The sequence below is a fragment of the Ranitomeya imitator genome, chromosome 4, assembly GCF_032444005.1.
Source record: "Ranitomeya imitator isolate aRanImi1 chromosome 4, aRanImi1.pri, whole genome shotgun sequence".
NCBI classification, from domain to species: domain Eukaryota; kingdom Metazoa; phylum Chordata; class Amphibia; order Anura; family Dendrobatidae; genus Ranitomeya; species Ranitomeya imitator.
Window position 1 is genome coordinate 188,834,544 of NC_091285.1, and position 26,871 is coordinate 188,861,414.

At 42.3% G+C, this 26,871-nt stretch overlaps 1 protein-coding gene across 1 annotated transcript in view; it reads left to right on the top strand.

Moving 5' to 3' along the window:
• The window catches only part of HK3 (hexokinase 3), a 156,545-nt gene extending 129,886 nt beyond the window's left edge, over window positions 1-26,659 (top strand). Inside the window, exons 10-19 of the mRNA XM_069764182.1 lie at window positions 5,173-5,406; window positions 8,436-8,740; window positions 8,827-8,975; window positions 10,959-11,078; window positions 11,163-11,258; window positions 11,348-11,447; window positions 12,486-12,669; window positions 22,168-22,323; window positions 22,882-23,115; window positions 26,381-26,659. Of these exons, the coding sequence (XP_069620283.1) occupies window positions 5,173-5,406; window positions 8,436-8,740; window positions 8,827-8,975; window positions 10,959-11,078; window positions 11,163-11,258; window positions 11,348-11,447; window positions 12,486-12,669; window positions 22,168-22,323; window positions 22,882-23,115; window positions 26,381-26,531 (1,729 nt within the window). The 3' untranslated portion in view covers window positions 26,532-26,659. The remainder of the gene's footprint in view (window positions 1-5,172; window positions 5,407-8,435; window positions 8,741-8,826; window positions 8,976-10,958; window positions 11,079-11,162; window positions 11,259-11,347; window positions 11,448-12,485; window positions 12,670-22,167; window positions 22,324-22,881; window positions 23,116-26,380) is intronic.
• The last annotated feature ends 212 nt before the right edge of the window (window positions 26,660-26,871 follow it).

Consider the following 26,871-nt stretch of genomic DNA (forward strand, 5'->3'; position numbering starts at 1 on the left):
GAAAGAATATACTTTCAGATTTTTTTACGCAAAAATCACCACAGTTAAAACGCAATATTTTTTTTTTTTTAGAGATCTCATTTATTTGCTGTGAAACTTTTATTTATTCGGTCTCACATGTGAGCACCACGAGAGAGGGGATCTGCCCTTCAGGGACAGGAATCCTACAGACATAAAAGGGTGGCACCTCTCCCATGCATCAGTTTGTTTCCTGTCCCTTACTGGGAACCTCGTCAGACATACCTGTGAGAAGAATCGTCGGATTCCCATGCCCAGCCAGTCAGTTGAGGCAGTGGGGGTCCCCTGCTTTGGTTGCTTCGGGGTCCCTGGGTGGACCGCACGATAGTGAGCGTAGCGGTGTCCGGAGAATTACCAGTTCCAGAAGGTCAGTGCCAGAAGACAGGTAAGTATATACTCCTGGAGCTGGCCGACACGGTCTCTGGCGTGGTGCGCCCTGGAGCATCCAGCCTTTATGGCTGTGGGTGCATCTGGGGTCACCGAAGGTGCATGTCATGTGATTCGTCCAGGGCAATCCCAGATGCCAGCTGGGGGGCTGGTCTGGTTACGTGTCCTGGGTGGGCCCTGATGGACGTGGTCTGCAGACCCTGGTGACGCGGCTGGAGACGCCATGGTTCCACATCAAGGGGGCGAGGCCTGGTGATGAGTCCTAGGCAAGCTGGATGTCGTGGCCAGTGTGTGCCGTGGTGACGCATCCGGGGCGGTCTCTATGCTGTGGCCGGAGCATCCAGGTCCGTCGGCATGACTGGTCACGGGTCTGCGGAGGAGGCGGGGTGCTCATGGGGGTCACGTCGTGTCTGGGGGCATGGTGGGGGAACTCTAGGGGAGGAAGTTGATGCCAAGTACCAGGATGGCCAGAGTTTAAAAAGGGCACCAGCACAGACCTCCTTGCTTCTGGGCCTAATCTTTGTTCAAGAGGATGGAGTCTTGTGAGTAACTGGAGCAGGTTCACCCTGCACAGCAGCAGCAACATCTGCAGCAGTAGCGGCTTGGTCAAAAGCCCCGTGACCCTGTGAGAGTGTGAGAAGTAGCCATGAAAGCGAGTATGGATTCTGCAGAGAGGTCCAGCCACAGGAGCTCCAGTAGCGTGGACGAGTCAGCAGCCTCCAAGGAAGATGACTCTGGCCATTTCTGTTTTCTGTTTCCCCATACAGTAGACCGGGTGGACAAATTGGTGAAGGTGGTCAGGAGCAATATGGGGATAATAGAGTCAAAGCCTGACCGATCTGTTCAGGATGTCATGTTTGGGGGGCTAGACCAGAGAAAGCACAGGTCTTTCTCCTTGAATGATAAGATCCACTCTCTGGCATGCCGGGAGTGGAAGAGACCACAAAGGTTCCCTTCCCCCAGCATGTAAAAGGAGGTACCCTTTTGACGACACAGTATCAAGTTCCAGGGATAAAGCCCCAAAATTCCATGCGCTAGTAGCCAAAGTGTTAAAGAAATCCTTGTTGCCATTTGAGGACCTGGGGACCTTGTAAAAGACCCTCTGGATAAAAAGGAGGACATTTTCCTTAAAGGGGTCATGGGAGATATCAGCAGGAGCTCTGAGGCTAGCTGTGGCATCTACATGTACGACCAGGTATAGGATCTGGTTAAATCAACTAGAGACTCAACTGGAGGAAGGCGCCTCGAGAGATCTATTCTAAGCTCATTATCAATGATACAGGGTGCTGTGGAGTTCTTATCAGATACCTTTGTGGATTCTGTCATGTTGGCAGCAAAAGCAGTGGGCCTCTCAAATGCTGCTCAGAGATTGTTATGGCTGAAGTGCTGTCCCAGGGATATTCAGGTCAGGTCTAGATTTAGTTCTATTCCATGAGGGGGAAATTACCTCTTTGGACCAGTCCTGGATGAGCTTCTGGAAAAGGCAGTTGATGCTGAAAAGACTTCCCAGTCTGTCGGCTCCCTCTTACAGGTGTCCCTTTAGTAGGAGGAGGTTTAATCATGGAAAACCTTCCAGGGACCGGGCCAAGTGGGATGAGAGAAAAAGAAAAAGTACGGGGTTCATGTTTGGGTACTCCTCATGGGAGCGTAAGAAGCCACCCAAATGACTTCCTGCCCTGCTAGGGGGAAGGCTGTTGGCCTTCTACTCGGTATGGTCAGGAATAACTAATAGTGACTGGGTTCATAACCTAATAACATTTGGGCTTAAGTAAGTTTTCTTCGATTGCACTGGACAGGTTTATGACAACCTGTTCCCGTTCATCCCCCTCGGAACAGCAAGCACTGGAGGCCAAGCTACTGGAGCTGTGGTGTAAAGCAGTCCTGGTGGAGGTTCCTGGGCCAGAAAGGGGCAAAGGGTTTTACTCCCTCCCACCCTCCCTTTTTCTGATTTGGAAGCCAGATGGCTCCTTTAGGACTATTAATAACCTTAAGGCTCTAAATCTTTTCTTGGTAGTACACCCCTTTTAAAATAAAGTCAATTAGATCAGCAATAAAGCTAACCTTTTAAAAACGTTTTTTTTATGGCGGAGTTAGATCTAAAGGATGCATGCTATCATGTTCCTATTCACGCAGAGCATTAGCGGTCCCTCAGGGTGGTGGTAGTCAGAGAGGGCACTACTAGGCTTTTCCAGTTAAGAGCTTTCCCCTTTGGCCTTGCTGTGACCTCTCAATTCTTCACGAAGGTGGTAGCTGAAGTCATGGGTCATCTGCGTGAAACCAATGCCTTGATTTTTCCCTACCTGAACGATTTTCTTATCGTAGGCAGGTCAGATGAAGTAAGGGAAATAATTGCCACTTGAGTGGCTGCTGAATATTAAGAAATCTCGACTAGAGCCCTTAAGGGTGCAGGAGTTCTTGGGGCTTGTTCTAGACTCAGAGATTCAGGAATGTAGTCTACCGCCTGGTAAACTAGTTAACCTTGAACACCAGGTGATAAGTGTTAAACAGTCCCACTATGTCCCTCAGGAAGGTGATGTCCCTGTTGGGGTCGCTAACCTTTTGCATCCCAGCGATCCGGTGGGCTCAATTTCATACCAGAACCTTGCAATGGGACATTTTGTTTAATGACAGATCACTTTGGGGTACCTGCAGGGACTACGGACCTTGTCCTTTTCTTCTCTACATTTACTAATGTGGTGGTTAGACCGTGATAATCTGTCCAGGGGGTTCCCTGGGAAAATTACATATCTTGTGTTGTCACTATGGATGCTAGATCTACAGGATGGAGGGCGCATCTGGGTAAGGTGATAATCTAGGGAATGTGGGAAGAACTTCAGATTTGAAGAACTATCAGGAGCTAATGGCAGTGGAGCTAGCTGTAAGAAGGCTTCTTATATTCCTACAGGGTCATCATGTCAGGATCTTCTCCGACAAACAGGTTGCAGCAGCCTACATCAACCACCAAGGGGGAACTCTGTCCAGACCATTAATGGAAGTGGTGGAGCTACTGTTTCAAGTAGTGGAGGAATATTTTCTTTCACTGACGGCTCTGCACATAAAAGGAAAAGACAAAATTGCAGCAGACTTTTTAAGCCACAACCTACTCGGGCATGGAGAGTGGATACTGAAAGATTCCATCTTCTACCAGCTTGTGTGCAGATGTGAAGTTATCCAGGAAGAACAGAAAAGTGAAGCAGTTCTGTTCTCTCAACCCCAGAGAAAAACCACTGATGGTAGATGCCTTCCTAATAAGGTAGAATATAAACCTAGCTTATGCCTCCCCCCCTCCCCCCCTTAGCCCTATTGCCTCTAGTAGTGAGGAAGATCAGAGAAGACAGGGCAAGGATTGTCATGATTTCCTCCTTTTGGCACAGAAAGGACAGGGTTATGCTTAAACCAGATCAATCTTACTTGCCAAAAGTAGCCTCCAAATTCCATAGGTTGCAGGAAATAGTCCTTCCTTCCTTCCTTCCCAATCCTAAAAGCCAGAAGGAGATGAAACCTCATACTCTAGATGTCAGTAGGTGCCTGTTAAGAGTACTTTTCTGTCACTTGTCCTTGGGAGAAGGATAATTCCTTATTTGTGTCCTTCCAGAGAGCAAGAAAGGGTCTTAGGGTGTCAAAGTACTTTAGCACCATAGGGTCTGAAGGCTCATTTCACTCGAGCCACGGCATCCTCCTGGGCAGAAAGATCAGAGATCTCAATTGAACAAATATGCAAGGCAGTCACATGGTCTTCTCTTTCCACCTTTTTTATAAACCTTATAGGTTGGATATGGGTGCCTCCTCCAATCTCACATTTGGGATAAGGGTGTTTCAGGTTGTAGTTCCTCCTTAAATCCTTACCGCTCTGTAATTCTTTTGTGGTGCTGTCATGGGAGACCGAATAAAGTTTGTTACATACCGGTAACAGTATTTTTCAGAGCCCATGACAGCACCTTTTTATATTCCCTCCCTTCATGTGTGGTTGAGCACTTATTCCGCTTCTAATTATTCACGAGTGTGAAATCGGGTATTAGGTGTATTGTATATTACAGCCACTAACCATGGGAGATCCTCTCGTGCTCTGTAATTCAACTGATGAATGGGAGAGGTGCCGCTCTCTTATGTCTGTAGGTTTCCTGTCCCTGAAGGGCACAACCCTTCTCACCTGGTGTTGTCATGGGCTCCGAAAAATACCGTTACTGGTAAGTAACGAAGACTTCTTATTTTTGGTTCATCAGAAAAGCATTTAAAAAAGAAACAAAACCCCTACCCCCTGAAAATCATAATATGTACACATGATGTCTTTTTCAGAGAGATTCCGCTAGGAACTTGCCTGGAAAGAGCATAAAAAAGCCCTCCAAAGGAATTAACACATACACTGCAAAATCTGTAAAAACGACTTGCTATGCATATGTTGTCTTTTTTTTTAATTTTTTAACATAAGGCTTTTGAAGTCGTTCAAAGAAGTGAGCAGTCCATTCCTCTGCCCACTTCTGTTTGGAAGTCGCTCTCTTTTAAGACATGAATTTTAAAGTAAATTGCTGGCAGCGAAACGGCTGCAAAATGCGCTCACATGTCGAAAAACCTTCAAGTAAAAGCACAGTTTTCCTGAAGAGCCTCCTGCTTCAAAAGTCAGCATGTATGCTGACATCTAAGACGCTGTGTGCACATACCTTAAGCTTATCAGGGAGTTGTCATTATTCCAATATTCAATATTTCACAAATATTTTCTCTTTAAATTTTACATGAACATTTAGAATTAATGTTTTAAATTTTGTGCAGTGACTGCTCCGGTCTGGGAAAAGCGAAAGCTCTCTTGGTTTCCTTGGGATTAAATCCAACTGAACAAGACTGTGCCTTGGTGAAGAATGTATGTAGTGCTGTGAGCATGAGATCTGCAATGCTGTGTGCTGCTGGCCTTGCTGCAGTTGCCAGCCGCATTAAGAATAATCATCATGACCCACTGGGACGCATCACTGTTGGAGTGGATGGTTCTGTTTACAAGACAAACCCAAAGTAAGATAGTAAAATGTTTGTCAGACATTATGTTCTTTAGTATAATACCATAACTTCATTATTGAACGGCATTTAGTCACTTATCTACTGTCCAAAAAAAACAAACAAACAAAAAACGGAATTTAAACCACTTGGTACAAGGCAAGCTATTGTCTTGGCCTTTGTGGATACAGTTATAAGTCTGAATGAATGCAGGCTGGCACAACAAATTGTATTTGCAGGGCATACGTGACTTTATAGCCCCATGTCGATTGCAACCTTCTTTTCTCCTTATCCTAATTTATTCTGTGATGGCTGAGTAAAAAAAAATGTAGACTTGTGCTTGTACTACTGTACAGGCACAAGCCTACATTTTTTTTTTTATTGTATTCATCCATCACAGAATAAATTAGTAACACAATTTATTGTGTGATAGGAAAAGATTAGAAGAAAATCTTTTAAAACATTTGGAATTTGTAATAGATTGGGGCAGACAGAGGCAACTAGTGTGGGCTACTTAAAATGGCAAAGTACCGTAGTTGTTCTCATTAAAAAGACCAGTTGAGTAAATACGTATGAGAGAGCGCTTTATTTTTATTTTACTTTGCATGAGAGGGCAATCTCAGTTACCACCAAGGAATATTGAGTTATAGGGTTGTACTCATGAGATGGATTCTTCTATTCTGTGAAAAAGTTTGTATAAAATTAATTGGCACAGTGTAGTGGCGCAAGGCCAGTTGTGGTGGCCATTGTGGAGTGTGCGAGGAAGCAGAAAAATACGGCATGGGTTACTCTGTAACAGATGAAATCCGCTACTGAATTTTAGACCGAAAAAAGAAAGTACAGTACTGGCGTATATGTTTGGTTTCTCACTAAAAGTGGGGGTTCCAGTTGTTTACTTTGCATATGCTATAGAAATGCAATCAGTTGATTATTGCTGCAATCACTTACTGGATGGGAAGTGTAACGGGGTCTACCAAGCTGGGGTACCTCTTTCAGTACCACCCCGTGTTTCAGGATGTCCACTCTGCTTTGGCTGGAGTCTGAATGAAGGACGCTGGCTGGAATTGCTTGGTTACATGGGCGCATATAAAAGATCACTGCTTCTCCACGTATTTCCAGTCTGACAACACTTTACTTACAGGACACAGAATATATCACACAGATACAGAGGGCAGGCCAATAGAAAAGCGGCAGGCCAGACATACATTACAATAGCCGCAGGTGGCCGGAGCTTGACGATATTTACTGTGGGAATTACAAAGGCAGAGGGCGGACAAAAGGGGAATAGCGTATCCCCCTCTGCCCAGGGGCACAGCCTGTGGGCTGTTGCATTAGGGACATGCATCTCACATGGAACCTATTATACATACATATAACTGCACAACATATTCTGGGTGCTGAGTGGTTCCGTAACACGTAACACGGCTCCCCTTTTCAGCGACGCGATCAGCATACACAGTCTGATCCTTAACAGATCAGTTTGGGGATGACCGAAGTTTATGGGGTTGGTACAAGTTCCGTTTGTCGACTTAGTCCATCGGCGTTACCGTTTTGTTTGCCGGGTCTGTAGTGGATGGCGAAGTCCAGAGGTTGTAGGGCTAAACTCCACCTCAGCAATCTGGTGTTGTCTCCGAAGACCCGATTAAGCCAGACTAGGGGATTATGGTCCGTTAGGAGGGAAAACTGTCGTCCATACAAATATGGTTGCAACTTTTTGAGTGCCCATACTACCGGCAGGCACTCCTTCTCGATGGCCGCATAGCTTACTTCACGGGGCAGTAGTTTCCGACTCGGGTAAGCTACCGGGTGTTCTTGGCCATCCAGCCCGACTTGGCTCAGTACTGCCCCCAATCTAAACATAGAAGCGTCTGTGTGAACAAGGAAACGTTTAGTTGGATCGGGTGCGGCCAATACAGGAGTATTGGTGAGGGCGTCCTTTAGTTGGCGGAAGGCTTCCTCACTCTCTGGGGTCCAGGTTACCTGGCGGGGTTGGTTCTTACAGGTCAGATCAGTGAGGGGCTTGGCTACGCTGCTATAATTGGCAACAAATTTCCTGTAATACCCTGCTGTACCTAGAAATGCCATGACCTGGGTTTTAGTGCATGGGGTGGGCCATTTGGCTATGGCCTCAATCTTGGCTGGTTCTAAACATTCTCTTTTCTAATCTCTTTTTATAGAAGAGACCATTCATCTTGTGTCTTAATCAAGTTGCCCACCTTTGAACTAAGTCACTCTAACTTTCCATTATGCTTTTTATTATGTGGAGCCCAAACTGAATCACATATTCCAGATGCAGCTTACAAAGTTGTATGCCATCAGCAAAGACTGACACTTTATTATTAATCTCATTTTCAAGGTCATTAATAAAGAGATTATAATTGGTCCTAACATAGATTATTGGGGACCTCACTTCTGACTTTAGTCCATTTAATAATGCACCATTTACAATTTCTCTTTGTTCCTTGTCCCTTTTAAAAAATATTCTCACATTAATCACAGCTCAGTAGTGGAGAATGCACTTAAAGGGGTCAATTGATGGGGGATCAGACACCTGCAGCAGCTGGAACTAAGCTGTAAGTACAGTGTACAGGCAGAACACCGTATCTCTGCATATTGCTCAGTTTTATAGCATGACAGCTCATGTAGGAGTCATTATACAGTTTGGAGGCTTCTGTGAGGTACCGTCAAGTGTTGCAACTTCCGTGGGGTTCATTATAAAGTGTGGGGGCTATTGTGGGAGGCCATCAAAGTGTATGGACTACCGAAGGGGCTATCATACAGTATAAGGGTGATTTTTTTTTTTTTTTTTTTTTTTTTTTACAGTATGGGAGCTAATGTCTTGGGCCATTTTTGATCAGGTATTTAATTGGTAACCCAAAATGTTTTAAACACTTTTTTTTTTTCTCATTGTGTTGATTGCACTTCTGCTTCTGCCTTCAAAAACTGCTGTGTAGGAAAGGCCTAACTTTTACGTTGGCCACGTTCTTCGTGATGCTAAACACTGTAGTTGATACAATCCAAGGATGACCTTTGTTATTTTATTTCAGGTTTGGTGAACATCTCAATGAGGCTCTGAAGGAGTTGGCGCCAGGCTGCCAAATTAAGTTTCTAGTGTCTGAAGACGGAAGTGGAAAAGGCACAGCAATTGTAACAGCTGTAGCACAACGTCTTGCTGACCAAAGACAATTAATTGATAAAATCCTAGAACCCTTTATTATGACCCAGGCAAAACTAAAAGAGATTCAAAAACGCATGCGAAATGAAATGGAAATTGGTCTTCAAAAATGTATGCAACCTGAAGCTATTGTCAAGATGCTTCCCACATTTGTGAGAGCTACTCCAAATGGAACGGGTAACTAATAAACTAAATATCTTCTACATCCATATAGCAAAATAATGCAAACTGTAAAACTTGGGACATTTTTAACCCTTTTATAGAGCGAGGAGAGTTTCTAGCTCTCGACTTGGGAGGAACAAACTTCCGTGTTTTGTATACCCACGTGGGCATAAAGAATGAGGGAGGAGTACAAATGAAAAGCAAAACTTTTGAATTGCCGACTGAAAAAATCCAAGGAACTGGAGAAGAGGTGCGGTTGATTATTTATGACCTGCTGCTCATGATAACCTGCCAGATGTAATAACCTAAATTGAGTTTATTAATCGCTACAAAGTAGTAAGGGCTTGTTCTCATCTGCGAGGAAAAACAGATGAGTGAAATCCGATTTAAAAAAAAAAAAAAAATAAAAAAAATCTGATTAACACTGGTCAGAGTGCAATCTGAGTTACAGCTCATCTGCAGATTTTATTCCCCTGAGCTGAAATCGGACTGAGAAAACAAAAATCGCAGCATGCTGCGATTTTCCACGTATATTGGACAAGACTCGCCAATACAAGTCAATGGGTGTGATTAAGAAAAAAATCGCACGACACTCGGACCATGCAAATGCTGTCCGACTTTTACACACTCATGCCCTATGAAAAGCCAATAATTCAGCAGGCGCTTACAGTAAAATCACAATGTGACCTTACCAAATAGAATAAATAGAGAATTATAGGGGGACCCTACGTCCTCTTTTTAGGTGGGGTCCCCCATTTTAAATAACCAGTAAAGGCTTAGTATACAGATGTGAGCTGGTATTAATAGCCTGGAAAGCTCCATGCATATTACCCCCTTCCTAGACTAAAAACATCAGCCCCCAGCTGTCTGCTTTCCCTCTGCTGGTTTGGAAAACTATGCAGGAGTCCATGATATTTTTTCAGAAAAATATATTCAATACATGTACAGCAAGCTTGCACACACACTGTTCTAACTTTGTATGTGACAGACAGCCTTTGTATTTTGTGCGTATACTGTATGTAATCTTTGTCTTATTCTGTCGGGCCCTGCTGTGATTTTACTGTACCAAGGCGGTGTAAAAATATTTTTATAAATGTGTGTTTTGAAGAATATCCCCTTTGAAAATTGTCTAAATGACATAGAGAATTGCTCTATGTAAAAGCTTCTGTTGAAAATGCATTATATTCAGATGTAAATCGGATGCTAGGTGCGAAAACTCAGATTGTACGGTCGTGAAAATCGCATGACCCTAGCTCTACTTTTCTGGACCAAAATCAGAACCTTTTTTTTTTTTTTTCACTGTGATGGGTGCAAGCCCTAAGAAGAGTCTCAGGACCATGGTTTGTCATCCACTTTGGTAATCTGAGCCAGCTGGTTCAAGGCAATGCAAATATAATGATATCGCATGAGGCCTAGTTATCATTGCCCTGGTCTATCTGCCACCCTATACTTGGTTAAATGCACAAAGTCAGAATTTTTATTTTGGCGGCAGAACAGTATTATATGTGTATATTGGAGCATGTTCACACATCTGGATAAAAACCACCTTGAATATCTTCATTAGAAATTTTGGATTAAAATGTGAATTTTTACTTCTGAGTGTGCAACAGATCTACATAGAGCATTAGTCTCCATTGCATTCATTGGTCTAATTTTTGGTATTTCTGTCCAAAACTTGAACTTTACTAATTTTTTCCTATAACGTGCAAACAAATTCAGAAACCAATGTTGATATGTATAGGATGCAGAGACCAAAATCCAAATCTTAACATGCGTGGACATGACCTTTTTTGAGATGTTAAAAATGTTACCCTAAAAGGACTTTAAGTGCTTCCAAAGGTATGTTCACACAAGTTTTTTTTTGTCCTCAGTACTTTGCGCTTTGCTTGGTTTTTGAAGAATAGAACATGTCACTTTCATTTCAACTTTTTTTGTGTGTTTTTCACCCATTGTTTTTACTGCGTTTTGTTTTTTTATGTGCTAAAACCTGAAGGAGAATGTGTGAACATAGCCTTATATTAGATGCTTGCAATCCTTTTGTTTGGGAACTGGTGATGGGAAATTGGATAAATGATCATACATAAGATCTTTCTGTCCAGGGAGGTAAAACCTGACCTCAATCTTTTCATCTGCACCACTAGAAATATAATGCATTAACAAGTATGGGACTGTAAATTTGCAGATCTTGAGTTTTCTTTCAAACTAATTATTTTCCCTTTTCCTCTCTTCTCAGCTCTTCGATCATATTGTGAATTGCATCACAGAATTTCAAAAAGAGAATAATCTTCAAGGGAAAAGATTGCCCTTGGGTTTTACATTCTCCTTTCCTTGTAAGCAGAACAGTCTAGATCAGGTAAGATAGTAAAAAGAAATTTTGAAAAAACATCTGTTTCTAAACCAAGTACACTTGTATACTTATTTTTTCTTGCTTAAATAGGGCATCCTCATTACTTGGACAAAGGGTTTCAGCGCTTCAGGATGTGTGGGAGAGGATGTGGTAGGGCTACTCAGAGAGGCTGCATTTCGGAAACAGGTAATAGCAGTTTGAATGCATCCCGTCATGTTCAGGTTCCTCCCCCTACCCCCTACCCCCTTGGTGATTGTGTGATCTATATTTTTCAGAACTCTGACTTCTATGTTATTGCACTTGTGAATGATACTGTGGGAACAATGATGTCCTGTGGATATGATGATCCAGCCTGTGAAGTAGGCTTAATAGTAGGTAAGATACTAGAAGAACACCTACACATTACACCTTCAGGGGCTTTTATGATTATCTAATGAGAAGGTTTTTTTTATTTTTCTCACAGAATTTTTACCCATTTTAATCCAAAAGAGCATTTATGAGGTCAGACATTGATTTTGGACAAGAGGGTCTGGCTCTCAATCCATGTTCAAGTTCATCCTAAAAGTTTCGATAGGGCTGAGGGCAAAGTTCTGTGTGGGCCATTCAAGATCTTCCATAGAAAACGCTCTCAACAATGTCTTGATGGACATTGCTTTTTGATTTGGGGCCAGTCATGTTGGAACAGAAAAGGGCCTGTTGCAACTGTTCCCACAAATTTGGGAACATAAAATTATGAATGACTTGATATCCTGTAACGATAAGATTTCCCATAATTGAAAATAAAGGGCCAAGGCCAACTTCAGAAAAAAAAAATGTCCATAGAGGAAATAAACCAGCTCACCTGGACTGCTGATGGCATATGGAAGAGCGGAAATGTGTGGCCACACATAAAGGTATCTGATGAAGGGGTGAATTCAGCTTCTCAAAAGGAAAAAAAAAGCTTTATTCTTCAAAAATAAAAAAAACATGATGGCAAGGATTTAAAGGTGATCTGCAAGCTACGTGTTTCAAATACTGTCTTTTTTCAAAAGCTCTGAACTTTGAAAAAGGCCGCAGAAACTGTTTGAAATGTGTAGCTTGCAGATCACCTTTAAATCCTTGCTATCATGTGTTTTAAGTCAAAACCTTTTGTCTGCTTCTTTATCCTTGTCACCCCGCCACCTCTGCTTACGGACTCCTCATTGACGGCTGGCAACCCAAACTATTTCTACCATGCGTGCAAGCAAAAAAAGTTGTTCCATTCTGATATAACTAGAAATGGGGAAGCCAGGACGTGGACATGTAGACTGAAGGATTTATTCTTTTCATTAATCATTTTCAGATTTCTTGTCCTATCTAGAAGATTGTTGCAGTAATATTGAATTACAAGTTACATTATATATTGGTCTAATCTGCATATCCTATATTTTACAGGAACTGGCACTAATGCTTGTTATATGGAAGAAATGAAAAATGTGGAGCTTCTTGATGGAGATGATGGTCTAATGTGTATTAATATGGAATGGGGGGCATTTGGAGACAATGGATGTCTGGATGATATCTTTACATCTTTCGATCAAGATGTTGACAACCATTCTATAAATCCTGGAAAACAAAGGTTTATGATCAATCTGATTTCAATATTTATTACAAAAAACTTTCTACAGTTACGTGTGAAAACCATCGTTTAAGGTTCAATTACACTGATGATTTTTCTGTTTAAACCGGCTACCAATCGCTTGATGAAAGAGCAAAGCGCTTGTTTGTCAGACTAAAATTTTTAAGAGTGCTTAAAAACAAAAATCTTGGCAGCTCATCATCCTGTATAAATGGGTCTCATGCTGCTGAAAACAATGGTAGCCAATGTGCACTGAATTACCTCTTTACAGATCTATCAGTGCACAATGGCAGTGCAGTCTACCTGCATAAATGGGCAATTAAACAACCACCGATCAGCAGACAAATTGCTGATTGCAGTTAAGTGCCACACCAAGTAATGTAAGTGGCTTCTTTGCTTAAAGGGAATCTGTGTCTGCAGGTATTTGCTCCGTAATATGAGGGCAGCATAAGGCTGGGAGGGGAGAGTCTGATTCCAACAATGTATCACTTACTGACTGCTTGGTGAAGTTCGGATAGAATTCCTATGTTATTGAACACTCATGACTGCACCACGAGAGAGGGGATCCACCCACCAAGGACTGGAAAACTACAGGCCAAAAGGACGGCACCTCTCACATGCATTAGTTGGTTTCCTATCCTTGATGGGGGAACATGGTACAGGCTTACCAGTGAAGAAGAAAAAGGCTGAAGGCTCCCAGTGACGTGACTCATGCCCAGAGGGCTACCGCATCGGAAAGAGACACTGGAGGGTATGTGGATGATGTGGGGGGGGGGTGCTCCCTGGCAGAGGGGGGGCGTGTGAAGGTGACAACACCAGGAGTCACGTCAGGGGCAGGAGCCACATGACCCAAAAATGTCAGGGAGCACAGGAGCCAGTATAAAGGTAAGGCTACTTTCACACTAGCGTTTTTTGACGTACGTCGCAATGCGTTGTTTTGGAGTAAAAACGCATCCTGCAAAGTTGCCCGCAGGATGCTTTTTTTTCTCCATAGACTTTCATTAGTGACGCATTGCGATGTATCGCCACACGTCTCATCCATCGTGTGATGGATGTGTCGTGTTTTGGCGCACCATCGGCACAAAAAAAGTTACATGTAACGTTCTTTTGTGCATCGAGTCCACCATTTCCAACCACACATGTGTGGCCGGAACTCCGCCCCCTCCTCCCTGGACCTTACAATGGGGCAGTGGATGCATTGTAAAACTGCATCCGCTGCCCTTGTTGTTAATTTTTTGGCAGTTTGCGTCTGTATGTCGGGCCGACGCAAGGCGATGGCCCCATACCGACGCTAGTGTGAAAGTAGCCAGAGAGCAGATCCAGTCAGTGAATCTCCTGCAAGGTGGAGGAACCGGAAGCCTCTAGGGATGATGTCCCGGGTGAGACGTGTTCTTCCTTTTAAATCCATACCATTTGATTGTGGTAAATGACCTTCATGAAAGTTCACTTGATAATATTGTTTCCCCTTTTTCTTGTCATTTATTATCAGGGAAATAAGTGTGTTGCTAAAGCGAAGCACAAGGAATGTGCTTTGTGTAAGACAGACCTTTATTGCTCAACTCTTGTCAGAAGCAGTTCTGTCAATCCTGTATAGAGCACAGTGATGGAAGAGATCCCTAACTTCACTACAGATTTAAGGGCCAGAATAAAAGCAGAGATTAAGAAGTCCCGTAGATCCCTTTCTCAGAAAGAGATGCAGAAAGAGAAGGATAAAAGGGTTTGGGAGGCCTCCCGGCATCTGACACTTCCTCTAAATCGGATAACGAGGATGACTCTGTTGGCTCCTCCTTGCCGGCCTCCTCGCTAGATAGTGGTTCAGGGCGCCATTTTTTTCCTCTTGAAGTAGATAGGCTGATAAAATCAGTCATCCACTATAGGCCTTATGGACACTAGACTGGAGAAGTTTGTGAATAATCTGCTCCTTTCCATTGAATGAAAAAAAAATCAGGGCTTTAGTGCAAAGGGAATGGAAAAAGGCCCGAAATGAGGGGGGGGGGGGCATATCCCCTTCTTTTAAGAGAAAATGTCCTTAAGTTGGATGTCCCAATGACTAAATCTTCCAAAAGAGCTTCTCTGCCTTTTGATATGGGGGCATTGAGAGATCCCCTGGATAGGAAAGCTGACACTTTTCTTAAGGGGTCTTGGGAGATATCAGCTGGTGCCCTGAAACCGACAGTTGCAGAGACATGATCCAGGTCCTTGATTATTTGACTAGATAGACTGGAATCCCAGTTAAAGGACAGTGTGGCAAGAGATGACATCTTGCCACCATTCTTCTTATGGGGGTAACATCAGCAGATTCTGTAAGGTCATCCGCCCTTTCCAACGCATCCCGTAGGGCTTTATGGCTGAAATGTTGGCCGGGGGGCATTTAGGTCAGGTCAAGGCTGTGTTTCATCCCTTGTAAGGTGGGAGTATCTCTTTGGCCCTTACCTGGATGAGAACCTGGAGAAGGCGGGAAACTCCAAGAAGGGGTTCCCCAGTCTCTATATGCTTAACTACAGGCAATCCTCCCGAAGAAGCAAGTTTGTTCAAGGGAAGCCTTTCAGGTAGCAGAACAAATGGGAAGATCGCAGAAGGAACAGTAGAGGCCTCATGTTTGGTACTTCTTCCCAGGAGGCCAGAAAATCAGGTCAATGAATCCCAACCAAGGTAGTAGGAAGGCTTTCTTCCTTCTTCCCTGCCTGGGAGGGTATTTTGGAGAGTGTCTGGATCCTCAATCTGATTAAAATTAGGATTGAGATTCAAGTTTGTCGGTTCCGTGAGATTTGTGTTGGCCCCCTCTTTCCTAAGAGAGAAATTGGCACTAGAGACCGAGGTACGAGATTTGGTTAAGAAAGCCATCCTCCTGGAAGTCCCAGAGTCTGAAAGAGGGAGGGGGTTCTACTACCCTCTTTCTAATAACCAAATCAGACAGCTCCTTCAGAACTACAGTTAATCTAAAGGCTCTGAACAAGTTCCTGAAGATGCAATCTTTTAAAATGGAATCTGTTAAATCGGCAATAAAATTTACTTTTTCCTGGTTGTTTCATGGCAGGATTTGAAAGATGCATACTATCATGTACCCATACACATGGAACATCTGAGATGCCTTATAGTTGCAATAGCCATGGACGGGGTTGTTAGGAACTTTCAATTCAGGGCCCTCCCAATTGGGCTGGCAGTAGATCATAGGACCTTCACAAAAGTGGTTGTGGAAGTAATGGCTCTTCTCTGGGGGAAAAAGATGTATTGATCATCCCATATGATAGATGATTTCCTGAAGGTAGGCAAATCGGTCCACCAGTGTAGAAATCAGCTAGAGGTGATGGATACCCTAGAGGGCCTAGGCTGGTTACTGAATTTAGAAAAATCCAGATTGGTACCCCTGAAGATTCAGGAGTTTCTGGGTCTCATTTTGGAACTTGTAAGTGCAGGAGTGTCACCTCCCAGTGTCTAAAATAGAAAGGATCCAATGCCAGGAAAAAAAAGCTTTAGAAGTCCCCACCATGTCCCTTAGGAGTGCAATGACCTCGTTCTTTCCAACATTTCTGTGGGGCCAATTCCATTTCAGAATTCTGCAGTGGGATGTGTTGCATAATGAATCCTCCCTTATGGCACCTGGAAGGCTGGATAACTCTATCCCCTCGGGCAATACAATTCCATCGGTGGTGGTTGAACGGTTCAAACCTGTACAGGAGGGTTCCCTGGGTTGTGGATATGACACGAATTGTCACCATGCATGTGAGCCCCAAGGAGTGCGTGATTCAGGGAGCCTGGTCTAGGAGTGAGAAAGCACTATGCACAAATGCAAATGAATCGCTGGTGGTAGAGTAGGCTGTAAGTAAATTCCTTGTATCCCTACACGGCCAGCATGTCAGGATCCTCGTGGACAATAAAGTATCAGTGGCTTATATAAATCGCCAGTGGGAACCCTTTCCAAAACTTTGAAGTTGACAGAGGGTTTTTCAGCTAGTCATCTCCTCTTGCTCTAAGGCAAGGGGGTTTGGAGCTTAGTCAGGACATCTTCAATCAGATAGTTCAGATGTGAGGTCTCCTGGACATTTTTGCCAACAGACTAAACCGAAAAGTTAAAGGTGTTTTGTTCACTGAACACAAGGGAGGATTCATTAGTGGTAGATGCTTTCCTGACCTCCTGGGACTCCAGCCTGGCATTCATCTTCCCTACAATAGCTCTGATCCCATTGGTCATAAGAAAAATCAGGGAGGACAGGGAAAGAATTGTATTCATTGCCCCCTAGTGGCCCAAAAGATCATGGTTTTTGTGGCTAAAAATGTCTGTGTTCAATCCATGATTTGTTCCAGAGGTGCTGAACCTGCTTTCTCATGGGCCAGTGTTCCATCCATGAGCATCCAGCCTCCTCTTGATGGCATGGCATTTGAAATGGCACTATTGGGGGAGAAGGTTTATCCCCAAATATGTCATTTCCACCTTGCTTCAGAGTAGGAAGGCAGTCATGACCAGGATATATCCTAGGAAACTGTTTATCCTCTTCAGTTTCTGGATTGAAGAGGGACATCGGTGGGGAAGATTTTGGATTAATTTGCAATGGGGATTTTTAGTTAGGATTGTCCACGAGTACCCTAAAATTACAGGTGGCGGCTATCGAGGAGCAGTACAGCTGTGAAGTCTCCGGTAATTATTGGGTGTCACGATGCTATAAAAGCATAGTTAAGATCTAGACCCATTTCTAAGCACAATTTATCACCGTGGGACTTAAATTTGGTCCTGACAGCCTTAACGGATGTTCCTTTTGAACCTATGGAATTGACTTCCCTGAAGGTTCTTTCACTCAACAACCCTGCTGGAAGCATTGAAATCAGGCAGAAGAGTCAGTGATGTTCAGGCTTTTACCATAGCCCCGCCAGTCACCAAAATACTAGATTATAGGGTAATCTTTAAGCCAGATGCAGGCTACCTTACCCAAGTGGCATCTCTTTTCCAAAGAATTGTCGTCTTCTTCTTTGCTAATCCAAAGAGAAGGAGGAAAGGCTGCATACTATGGATGTTAGTAGAGTTATAGTTAGATACCTGTCTGCTACAAAACACTGGAGAAGGGATAGGTCATCATTGTTCGTATAGTCCCAGGGTGCTAGGAAGCCGTGTAGAACCTCAAAACCTACAATTGCTAGCTGGATTAGGGAGGCCATTTCTCTAGCCTACTCAAGTGGTAAAGTGGTCCCGAAAGAAGGCTCATTCTCGGGCTGTGGCATTATCCTGGGCGGAGAGATCTGACATCTCGATAGAAGACATCTGTAAGGCAGCAACCTGGTCCTCTCCTTCTACCTTCTGTAGGCGTTATAGATTGAATGTAGGTGCGTCCTCCGAACTCACCATTGGAGAAGGGTGCTACGGGCTCCGTTCCCTCCCTAGATTTATTTTTCGCTAAATCTCTTATGGTGCTTTCGTGGGTGATCGATAAAGGGCAGCCCTGCTCTACGTAGTACAAATGATCAGATAATCACAGCTTCTAGTCTCCCATGGAGACTATTGATGCAAGTTAAAAAGTTTAAATTTTTTTTTTTTAAATTAACCCCTTAACCCCCAGAGCTTTTTCCGGTTTTGCGTTTTTGATTTTCGCTCCCCTCCTTCCCAGAGCCATAACTTTCTTATTTTTCCATCAATATGACCATGTGAGGGCTTATTTTTTGCAGGATGAGTTGTACTTCTGAAGGGCACCATTGGTTTTACCATGTCGTGTACTAGAAAACAGGGAAAACATTTCAAGTGTGGTGAAATTGCAAAAAAAAGTGCAATCCCACACTTGTTTTTTGTTTGGCTTTTTTGCTAGGTTCACCAAATGCTAAAACTGACCTGCCAATATGATTCTCCCAGTCATTGGGTTCATAGACACCAAACATGTCTAGGTTCTTTTTTTTATCTAAGTGAAGAAAAATTCCAAACTATGCAAAAAAATGTGCAATTTTCCGAGACCCGTAGAGTCTCCATTTTTCGTGATCTGGTGTCATGTGAGGGCTTATATTTTGTGTGCCGAGCTGATGTTTTTAATGATACCACTTTTGTGCAGGTATGTTCTTTTGTTCATCCATTATTGTATCTTAATGCAATGTTGCGGCGAAAAAATCACCCGCAATGCTAGCGTTTCGATTTTTTTTTTCTCACTCTGCTGTTTAGTGATTTAGATAATTCCTTTTTTTTTTTTTTTTTATTGACCGGGCAATTCTGAACGCGGCGATACCAAACGTGTAAGTTGGACTTTTTTTAATTATTATTTTGAATGGGGCGAATGGGGGGTGATTTGAACTTTTATATTTCTTTCATATTTTTAAACACTTTTTTTTTTTTTTTTCACTTTCGCCATGCTTCAATAGCCTCCATGTGAGGATAGAAGCTGGCATAGCCTGATCTGCTCTGCTACATAGAAGCGATGCTCAGATCGCCCCTATGTAGTAGAATTACAGCATTGCTATGAGCGTCGTCCACAGGGTGGCGCTCACAGCAGTCTGGCATCAACAACCATAGAGGTCTCCAGGAGACCTCTGGTTGTTATGCCAACACACCGCCAACCCCCGATCACGTGACTGGGGTCACCGGTGCCCGAATTTCCATCAGGATGGCCGGAAGCACTTGTTAAATGCCGCTATCAGAGTTGACAGCGGCATTTAACTAGTTAATAGGCGCGGGCTATTGCGGGTTCAAAACAGCTGACGTGTCCAGACTTTGATGCAGGCTCACCACAGGAGTCCGCATCAAAGCAGGGGTTCTGTCCTCTGATGTACTATTCTGTCTGGTGGCAGAAAGGGGTTAAAATAAAAAATATATAAGTTCAAATCAACCCTCATTCGCCCCACTCAAAATAAAACAATGAAAAAATCAAATATCCACATATTCGGTATCTCAGTGTTCAGAATCGTCCGATCTGTCAATATATATATATATATATATATATATATATATATATATATATATATATATATATATATATATAAGAATCCAAGCGGTAAACGGCATAGCGAGAAAAAAAAATTGAATCGCCAGAATTGTTTTTTTGGTCGCTGCAACATTGCAATAACGGATGATGAAAAGATCTGATACACACCAAAATGGTATCACTAAAAATGTCAGATCAGCACGCAAAAAATAAGTCCTCAAACGGCCCCAGATCCTGAAAATTGGAGATGCTACGGGTCTCGGAAAATGGCAACTTTTTTCTTAATTTTTTTTTTTTAACAAATTTTAGAATTTTTTTTTTTTTGTCCACTTAAATAAAAAAAAAAAAAAAAAAACTAGACATGTTTGGTGTCTGTGAACTCCTAATCAATGACCTGGAGAATCATACTGGAAAGTTAGTTTTAGCATTTAGTGAACATGGTAAAAAATCCCCCCCCAAAAAATTGTGGAATTGCAATTTCACCGCATTTGGAATTTTTTTTCCCCCCATTTTCTAGTACACGATATGGTAAAATTAATTGTGCCTTTCAAAAGTACAATTTGTCCCGCAAAAAACAAGCCCTCATATGGCCATATTGATGGAAAATTAAAAGTTATGACCGTGGCAAGAAGGGGAGAAGGGGTTAAAAGAAGCAGTATTCACTTGTAAACTGAAGAAAAACTAATTGGCGCAATAGGGTCTAATCTTGTGTAAGAGGAAATCTAGGTGCTGTTTAATTGCTCCTCTGATCGAGTTACCCGAAACCCAACAATTCGAGTAGCTTAGAAAGTTGGCTGCTACAAGCCCTCGGGTAGATCTAAAAGGAAAAGAAAGATGCAAAATACGGTTCACTGCACTGCCGACGGTAACCGATGAATGAAACCAAGGATATTTCTTTGTAGTTTATTGTCAACACATTTCAAAGTTTTTCAACTTCTTAATCAGGGCAAACCATGAAAGGGGGTGTAAAAAAAAAAAAAAAAAAAAAAAAAAAAGCATTACTCCCTTGCAGATGAAGACCAATCAACTCATGAGTTGTCCCCGGGAATGGTAAGGATTAGACATTGGGCTTTACCTTACTACTAAATACAGGAACACATGGGCTACTTGCACAGTGAACAAGTCTGTATGATCATGTTCACACACCACCAAGAAACCTGAAGACACAAAAGAGAATAGTAAAACCAAAAATACTCAGTTTGAAAAAATGTGCTAGTAAAAGATGTAAAAAACAGGGTATTTGGTTGATACGTTTTTTGCAAAAAATGTATACTAAGCTGCTCTACCAATCTTCACGGTATACCCTTATCAGAGCAGTCCTAACTAATGTATGCAATCCCTATCTGATGTATTTAAAAACCTGATCATCTGTATATAACCTGTGTGAACAGGGTTCAGAGAGGAAAAATCCATGTGTGCATACAGGGTAGAACAGCTTTTGTGCAGATAGCCCAAGAGGAGTGGTGGAACTCCCCAGTCTTGTAGACACAAGAGAACAATTATGGAAACCGGAACATATTACTACTAAATACGCTTGCCTATGGGACTTTAAGTTGTATTGCAAAAAAGAAAAAAAAAAGCATGAACCGCACATCCCAAAATCATACGTTGATCTAAAGCTGCTAGGCAAAAATTAATATAACTGAATGAGGTTTTCAGTTTAACATTCTGATCAGACTGTATGAAGCCCACTGCCCCTTTACGGCAAGCCTTGCGGCTTTAGATCAACGTATGATTTTGGGATGTGCGGTTCATGCTCTTTTTTTCTTTCTTTTTTGGAAAGCATGTCCTAGTCTTCTTCTTGGACCAACACTCCTCCCATTTGGCTCAGGTGATTTTAATTAGCAGGAGACTGCAAAGTAAGGGGTCTAGCCCATTTTGGCTCTCACTGAAGAGCTGGAGGAAGGTGAGTTTAAGTGCTCCTTTCATTTTGGTGTTGGTGCTGTGTGGCGGCCATTGTTGCTGTGGCTTTGTGCTGGTGGGGCGGCGCGGTCTGGAGTCTTGGGGACTCAGTCTTGCAGCATGGGTGCTGTGGGGCAACAGGCCGTCCACCCTGCTGGTGCATGGCCGCTGTGGCGGTGGGCGCCGCACGGCTCCGCTCCGTTAGGGCGATAGGACCCACTACGAGGTTGCCGTGAAGGGGCAGTGGGCTTCATACAATCTGATCAGAATGTTAAACTGAAAACCTCATTCAGTTATATTAATTTTTGCCTAGCGGCTTTAGATCAACGTATGATTTTGGGATGTGCGGTTCATGCTCTCTCTCTTTTTTTTTTTTTTTTCTTCTTTTTTGCAAAGCACTTTAAGTTGTATGTTTAGTTATTTTTGCCATGTGTGAAAGGGACATTGCTGGGATCAATGCCTCTTTTACACATTCAATTGGGATACAAACCATTATAGTCAGCAGTGCTAATGGACTGGAGACCACGGATGCCAATGTGGCCAGCATTTGTTTAGATTGTTCTGTCAAAACCTGAGCTCCAACCAGATTAAAAATCCAAGCAAAAATAACCAACACAGATGGTGGTGATACAATTTAAGTTACAACCACCGGCACCATACACTCTCAGTAAAAGTGACCGGTTCCATATGCTTCCCTTTTCAGATACGAGAAGATGATCAGCGGAATGTACTTGGGAGAAATTGTGCGCCAAGTTCTAATAAAACTCACCAAAGAAAAGGTTCTATTTGGTGGCCGAATCTCTGAGAAACTCAACACAAGAGGTCTCTTCCCCACCAAGTTTTTATCAAGTATCGAAAGGTATTTCACTTTATAATGTATATGATACAATTTCCTTATTTGTTTTTCCTGAAAAATAGAATGTGTATTTATGTATGAGATGACTGAAGTGCAATAGTGAGATCCCCCTAAATCTAAAAAAAACAAAACAAAAAAAACACGCTTACAGCAAGTGTTACCATTGAATCTTTGTTAAAGTTGGAAGATAATTTTGAACCTACTACAACATAGCATTTCTTTAAAAAGGCAAGACCATATAGACTGACTATGACAGCAATGAACTGGTTAATGTACAGTGAGCATAATGTGTATTTTTAATCAAGTTCTCTGCTAAATAATTTTTACAGATTTCAACAAACTAGCAAACACTCAATTTTGGCATGTCTGTGTACCGTGATGTTTTTGATTCTAAAATAAACCACAGAAATGATTTATTTTTCTGTCATGCCATATTAACATATTTCTGATTAGTTTCCTCCTTTTGAATTATGCCATGCTGAGGTTGTTGTTTTTCTGTGAATTGTGCCGGAGGTGATATAGACTTGTAGACATTTACATAGACATCTGTTTCCTCCTCAGTGATACCCTTGGCCTGCTGCAGGTTCGCTCCATTCTAGATCAGTTGGGTCTGAAGAGCACATGTGACGATACAGTGCTAGTGAAGGAGGTTTGCACCACTGTATCAAGAAGAGCAGCTCAACTATGTGCTTCTGGCATTGCTGCTGTTGTCGAGAAGATCAGAGAAAATCGAGGCCTTGAGCATCTCGGAATCACAGTAGGAGTGGATGGAACCTTGTACAAGCTGCATCCCCAGTAAGTGAACATAAATCCACATGGGCATGTAGGGCATAGAAAGCTGAATAAACTGACACGTTGATATCTGCAATCTAATGTTTTAAGAAAAATATTGATTTCTCTGGGATATGTAAATGAACCATTAAGATCTATGGGCAGAACACTGATTTCCCTGAGAAGCTGCCTCTAGAGCTTATTATATGTGAAAAAGGGCATTACCAGTAGAAGACACATAAATCAGGAGAGAAGACTATCAGTCATTACATGTCTCCCACTGCTAACGTTACCTTTCACTGAGAGTAAAGGTACCGTTACACTAAATGACTTACCAACGATCACGTCCAGCGATACGATCTGGCTGTGATCGTTGGTAAGTCGTTGTTTGGTCGCTGGGGAGCTGTCACACAGACAGCTCTCTCCAGCGACCAACGATCAGGGGAACGACTTCGGCATCGTTGAAACTGTCTTCAACAATGCCGAAGTCCCCGGTGACATCACCGCTGTGCTCTGCTTTACGGCCGGCGCTGACAGTCAGTGCAGGGAAGCTGACGGCGGGGGACATGACAGACATCGGAATGTGAGTATGTACTGTTTTTTTTTTTTTTTTTAACTTTTACAATGGAAACCAGGGTAAATATTGGGTTCCTAAGTGCGGCCCTGCGCTTAGTAACCCAATATTTACCCTGGTTACAAGTGAACACATCGCTGGATCGGCATCACACACGCCGATCTAGCGATGACAGCGGGTGATCAGCGACCAAAAAAAGGTCCTGATCATTCCCCAGCGACCAACGATCTCCCAGCAGGGGCCTGATCATTGGTCGCTGTCACACATAACGAGATCGTTAGCGGGATCGTTGCTACGTCACAAAAAGCGTGACGTTGCAACGATATCGTTAACAAAATCGTTGTGTGAAGGTGAAGGTACGTTAAGACAGAATTTCTCAGGAAAATCTGGGTCCGCTCAATAGATCTTAACAGCAAATTTTACATATTAAGGAAAAACCTGAATTTCTCTGGCATAAGTAATCAGATTGCAGATATCAAGGTTATATTTTATTCAACTTTTAATGCCCATATAAATTGGGAGGATTGATCCTACTGAGAAATGGCTTTTTAATATGTTGGGCAGTCTCTTAATAATCGAATATATGTTGAATTTAAAGGGAACATATCAAAGAATTACATGTTAAACTAGGTTTTTACAATATGAGTGTGTATAATGTATTTTACATTGTTTATTAACTCCTTGTTATATTACACATACATCCTTAATTACCTTCCCCTTTACATTGATCAAGTGAGCTGTATTTTTCCTGCTTTTCAGATGACTTTGCAGTACAGGACTGGAAAACCTAATGCTTCCATTATAATTCAGAAGAGCTAGATAAGATGGTCTGGCAACACTCTACCAACAAAACCAGGCACTTTAAATTGGGTTGTCCACCCTTAGGCAACAACTCTACAATCACTCTATGCGACAGCAAACTTGTGAACCCAAACATTGTGCCCACTGTGTGCTGAGCATTCTCCAATGCCGGGAGCATAGGGCACGTTGACCGCATGTATGCGGTTTGCATGAATGCAGTGACATGACGACTAGATGGCTAGCTCAATGAAAGTAAATTGAGGGAGGCTGGACACGTCTAGTTGGAATGTGGCTGGAAGTATGCAAATCGTGCAGGATGTCAAGATTCACAAGTTTACTATCACATATTGTGACAGCAGTCTTGTAGCCTAAGGTAGGACAACCCCATTTGGCTAAACCATTGCAGGCATCACCTCTTGAGAAATGGTATAAGCTTATTGCCTTTTCTGTGACCATTGGCCACCACCATCTCTTCTTGCTAACTTATTGGCTCAGAATATAGTTTGTGAATACTAGTGGCTATTCAACCCATGGAGTCATGCAAAGTGAGACTCTACTATACCCAGTTCCTGTATGTGCACCACTGGGGATAGATGTTGTTGTCACTTAAAGGCTTGGTCATATAGTTTTATGTCTGAATATTCTGACTGTAATCCATCGCTTTCTGAAATGGGTTATTTATACTGCAATCCTTAGCCTGAATGTAAAACTGACATTTATATTACTGTGCTTGGAGCTTGGCTGGACTGTGAAACTGGAATTATTTAGCAGTCCTTTGAGAACAATGAGTCAACTCTCTATCTAGATGTTGTGACTTATAGACTTGGAGTTCAGTTGCTAAAAGTTGTACAGATCGCTGTTGTTTTTTCTTGTCCTTGTCATTTTATGATGTACAGTGCATTTGTTTTGAGAAACGTGTGCGATAAAGTTTCCCAGGTCTGCTTCAGGAAGCTCCTGTCCGTATTATGAAATGTTAGCAAATTCCCGTCTTTGATTAAATCTTGATGATTTGAAAGTCTCCAGTGATGTTATTCCTGCAAACCACAACTCAATCAGACATATTAGACTTAAAGGAAAAACGTAATCCGAAAACTACCTATTTGATTAAATTGGGTTTTTGTGTGTTTTAAAAAAAAATAAAAAATCGTAAGTAAAAAGGTTTTAAAATTGGACAAACTTTGATAATGTTTATTACCATCTGTACTACCTAGCAATTTTCACAGTGGGCACGAAGGCTAATATTGGACTTCTGTTCATTTCAGCAGTTCAGAAGGTCCTAAGTAGCTTTAGATGGGGTCTGATCCTACAACCATTTTGCATGTACTAAAAACATTACATGATTGCTCGTCTCCCCTATTCTCATAGGGGTTTCTCCTCTTCCTATTCTCATATCCTTTCCCTTCTTCTCCTCCCCTTCCTTGCCTATCCTACCCAGTTAAAAAATTAAAATCCCATTAAAAATGTTTGAAAAAGATGGGGTCTGATCCTTTTGAGTTGTATGTTCTGGGTAAAGGTCATTATGGAGGGAGGATGAGGTTGTGAGATTTGACCATCGCCTGTTGCAAATGGTGGATCCTGTTAAGAGTATCTCCATTACATAGGTCTAATGCATCATTTTATTGTAATCCTGTCTGTAATGATAATGAAGGTAATAAAGTATTTTGTAAAGAACTGGAAGTATGAGTCTAGAATTAGGCCCATTGCCCACTGTGACAATTACAAGATTTAATTTTTTTTAATAGATTTAGAGATTTGGAAAATAGAAACAAAAATCATAATTTTAATAAATACATTTTAACATAAAAGCAATAGGTAATTTTCTGATGATTCATGATGATACATAACCTTTTAAGCCAGTTAGAATGTTGTCAAACGAGGCATTGGTAAAGAATGTCTTTTTGTCTCCATTTATAGCTTTGCTGGAGTGGTTAAGAAAACTGTGAAGATGCTGGCCCCAGAATGTGAGGTTAGGTTTCATCTTTCTGAAGATGGGTCTGGAAAAGGGGCAGCTTTAATAACTGCAGTTGCCTGTCGTATTGCTGGTGCTGAACCACTGCCAGCGTAAGAGGGGACCGAAGACCCAAGTACGAAGAGACCCAAATTGTTGAACTGTTGCACTTCGAATTAATAATTGTTTGTCTTATTAATGTTCTATTTATATGGCATAAAAAAATAAAATATTTTTGCACAGAAGTTTTTCTATAATTTTTCCACTTCTTTCGAAAAGATGTTCTATTCAAATGGCTGCAGTATGGCTCTGTTAATGATGAGTACTTGGCAGCACCAAAACAGAATTGGACCACACCATTGGAAATGTTTTTGTCGCCCACCAGGGCTGTGGGGTACTCTGTACCGGGTCCCGTCGCAATTAAAGGGGTGGTCACGGTGGCAGTGACCCGTTCCGT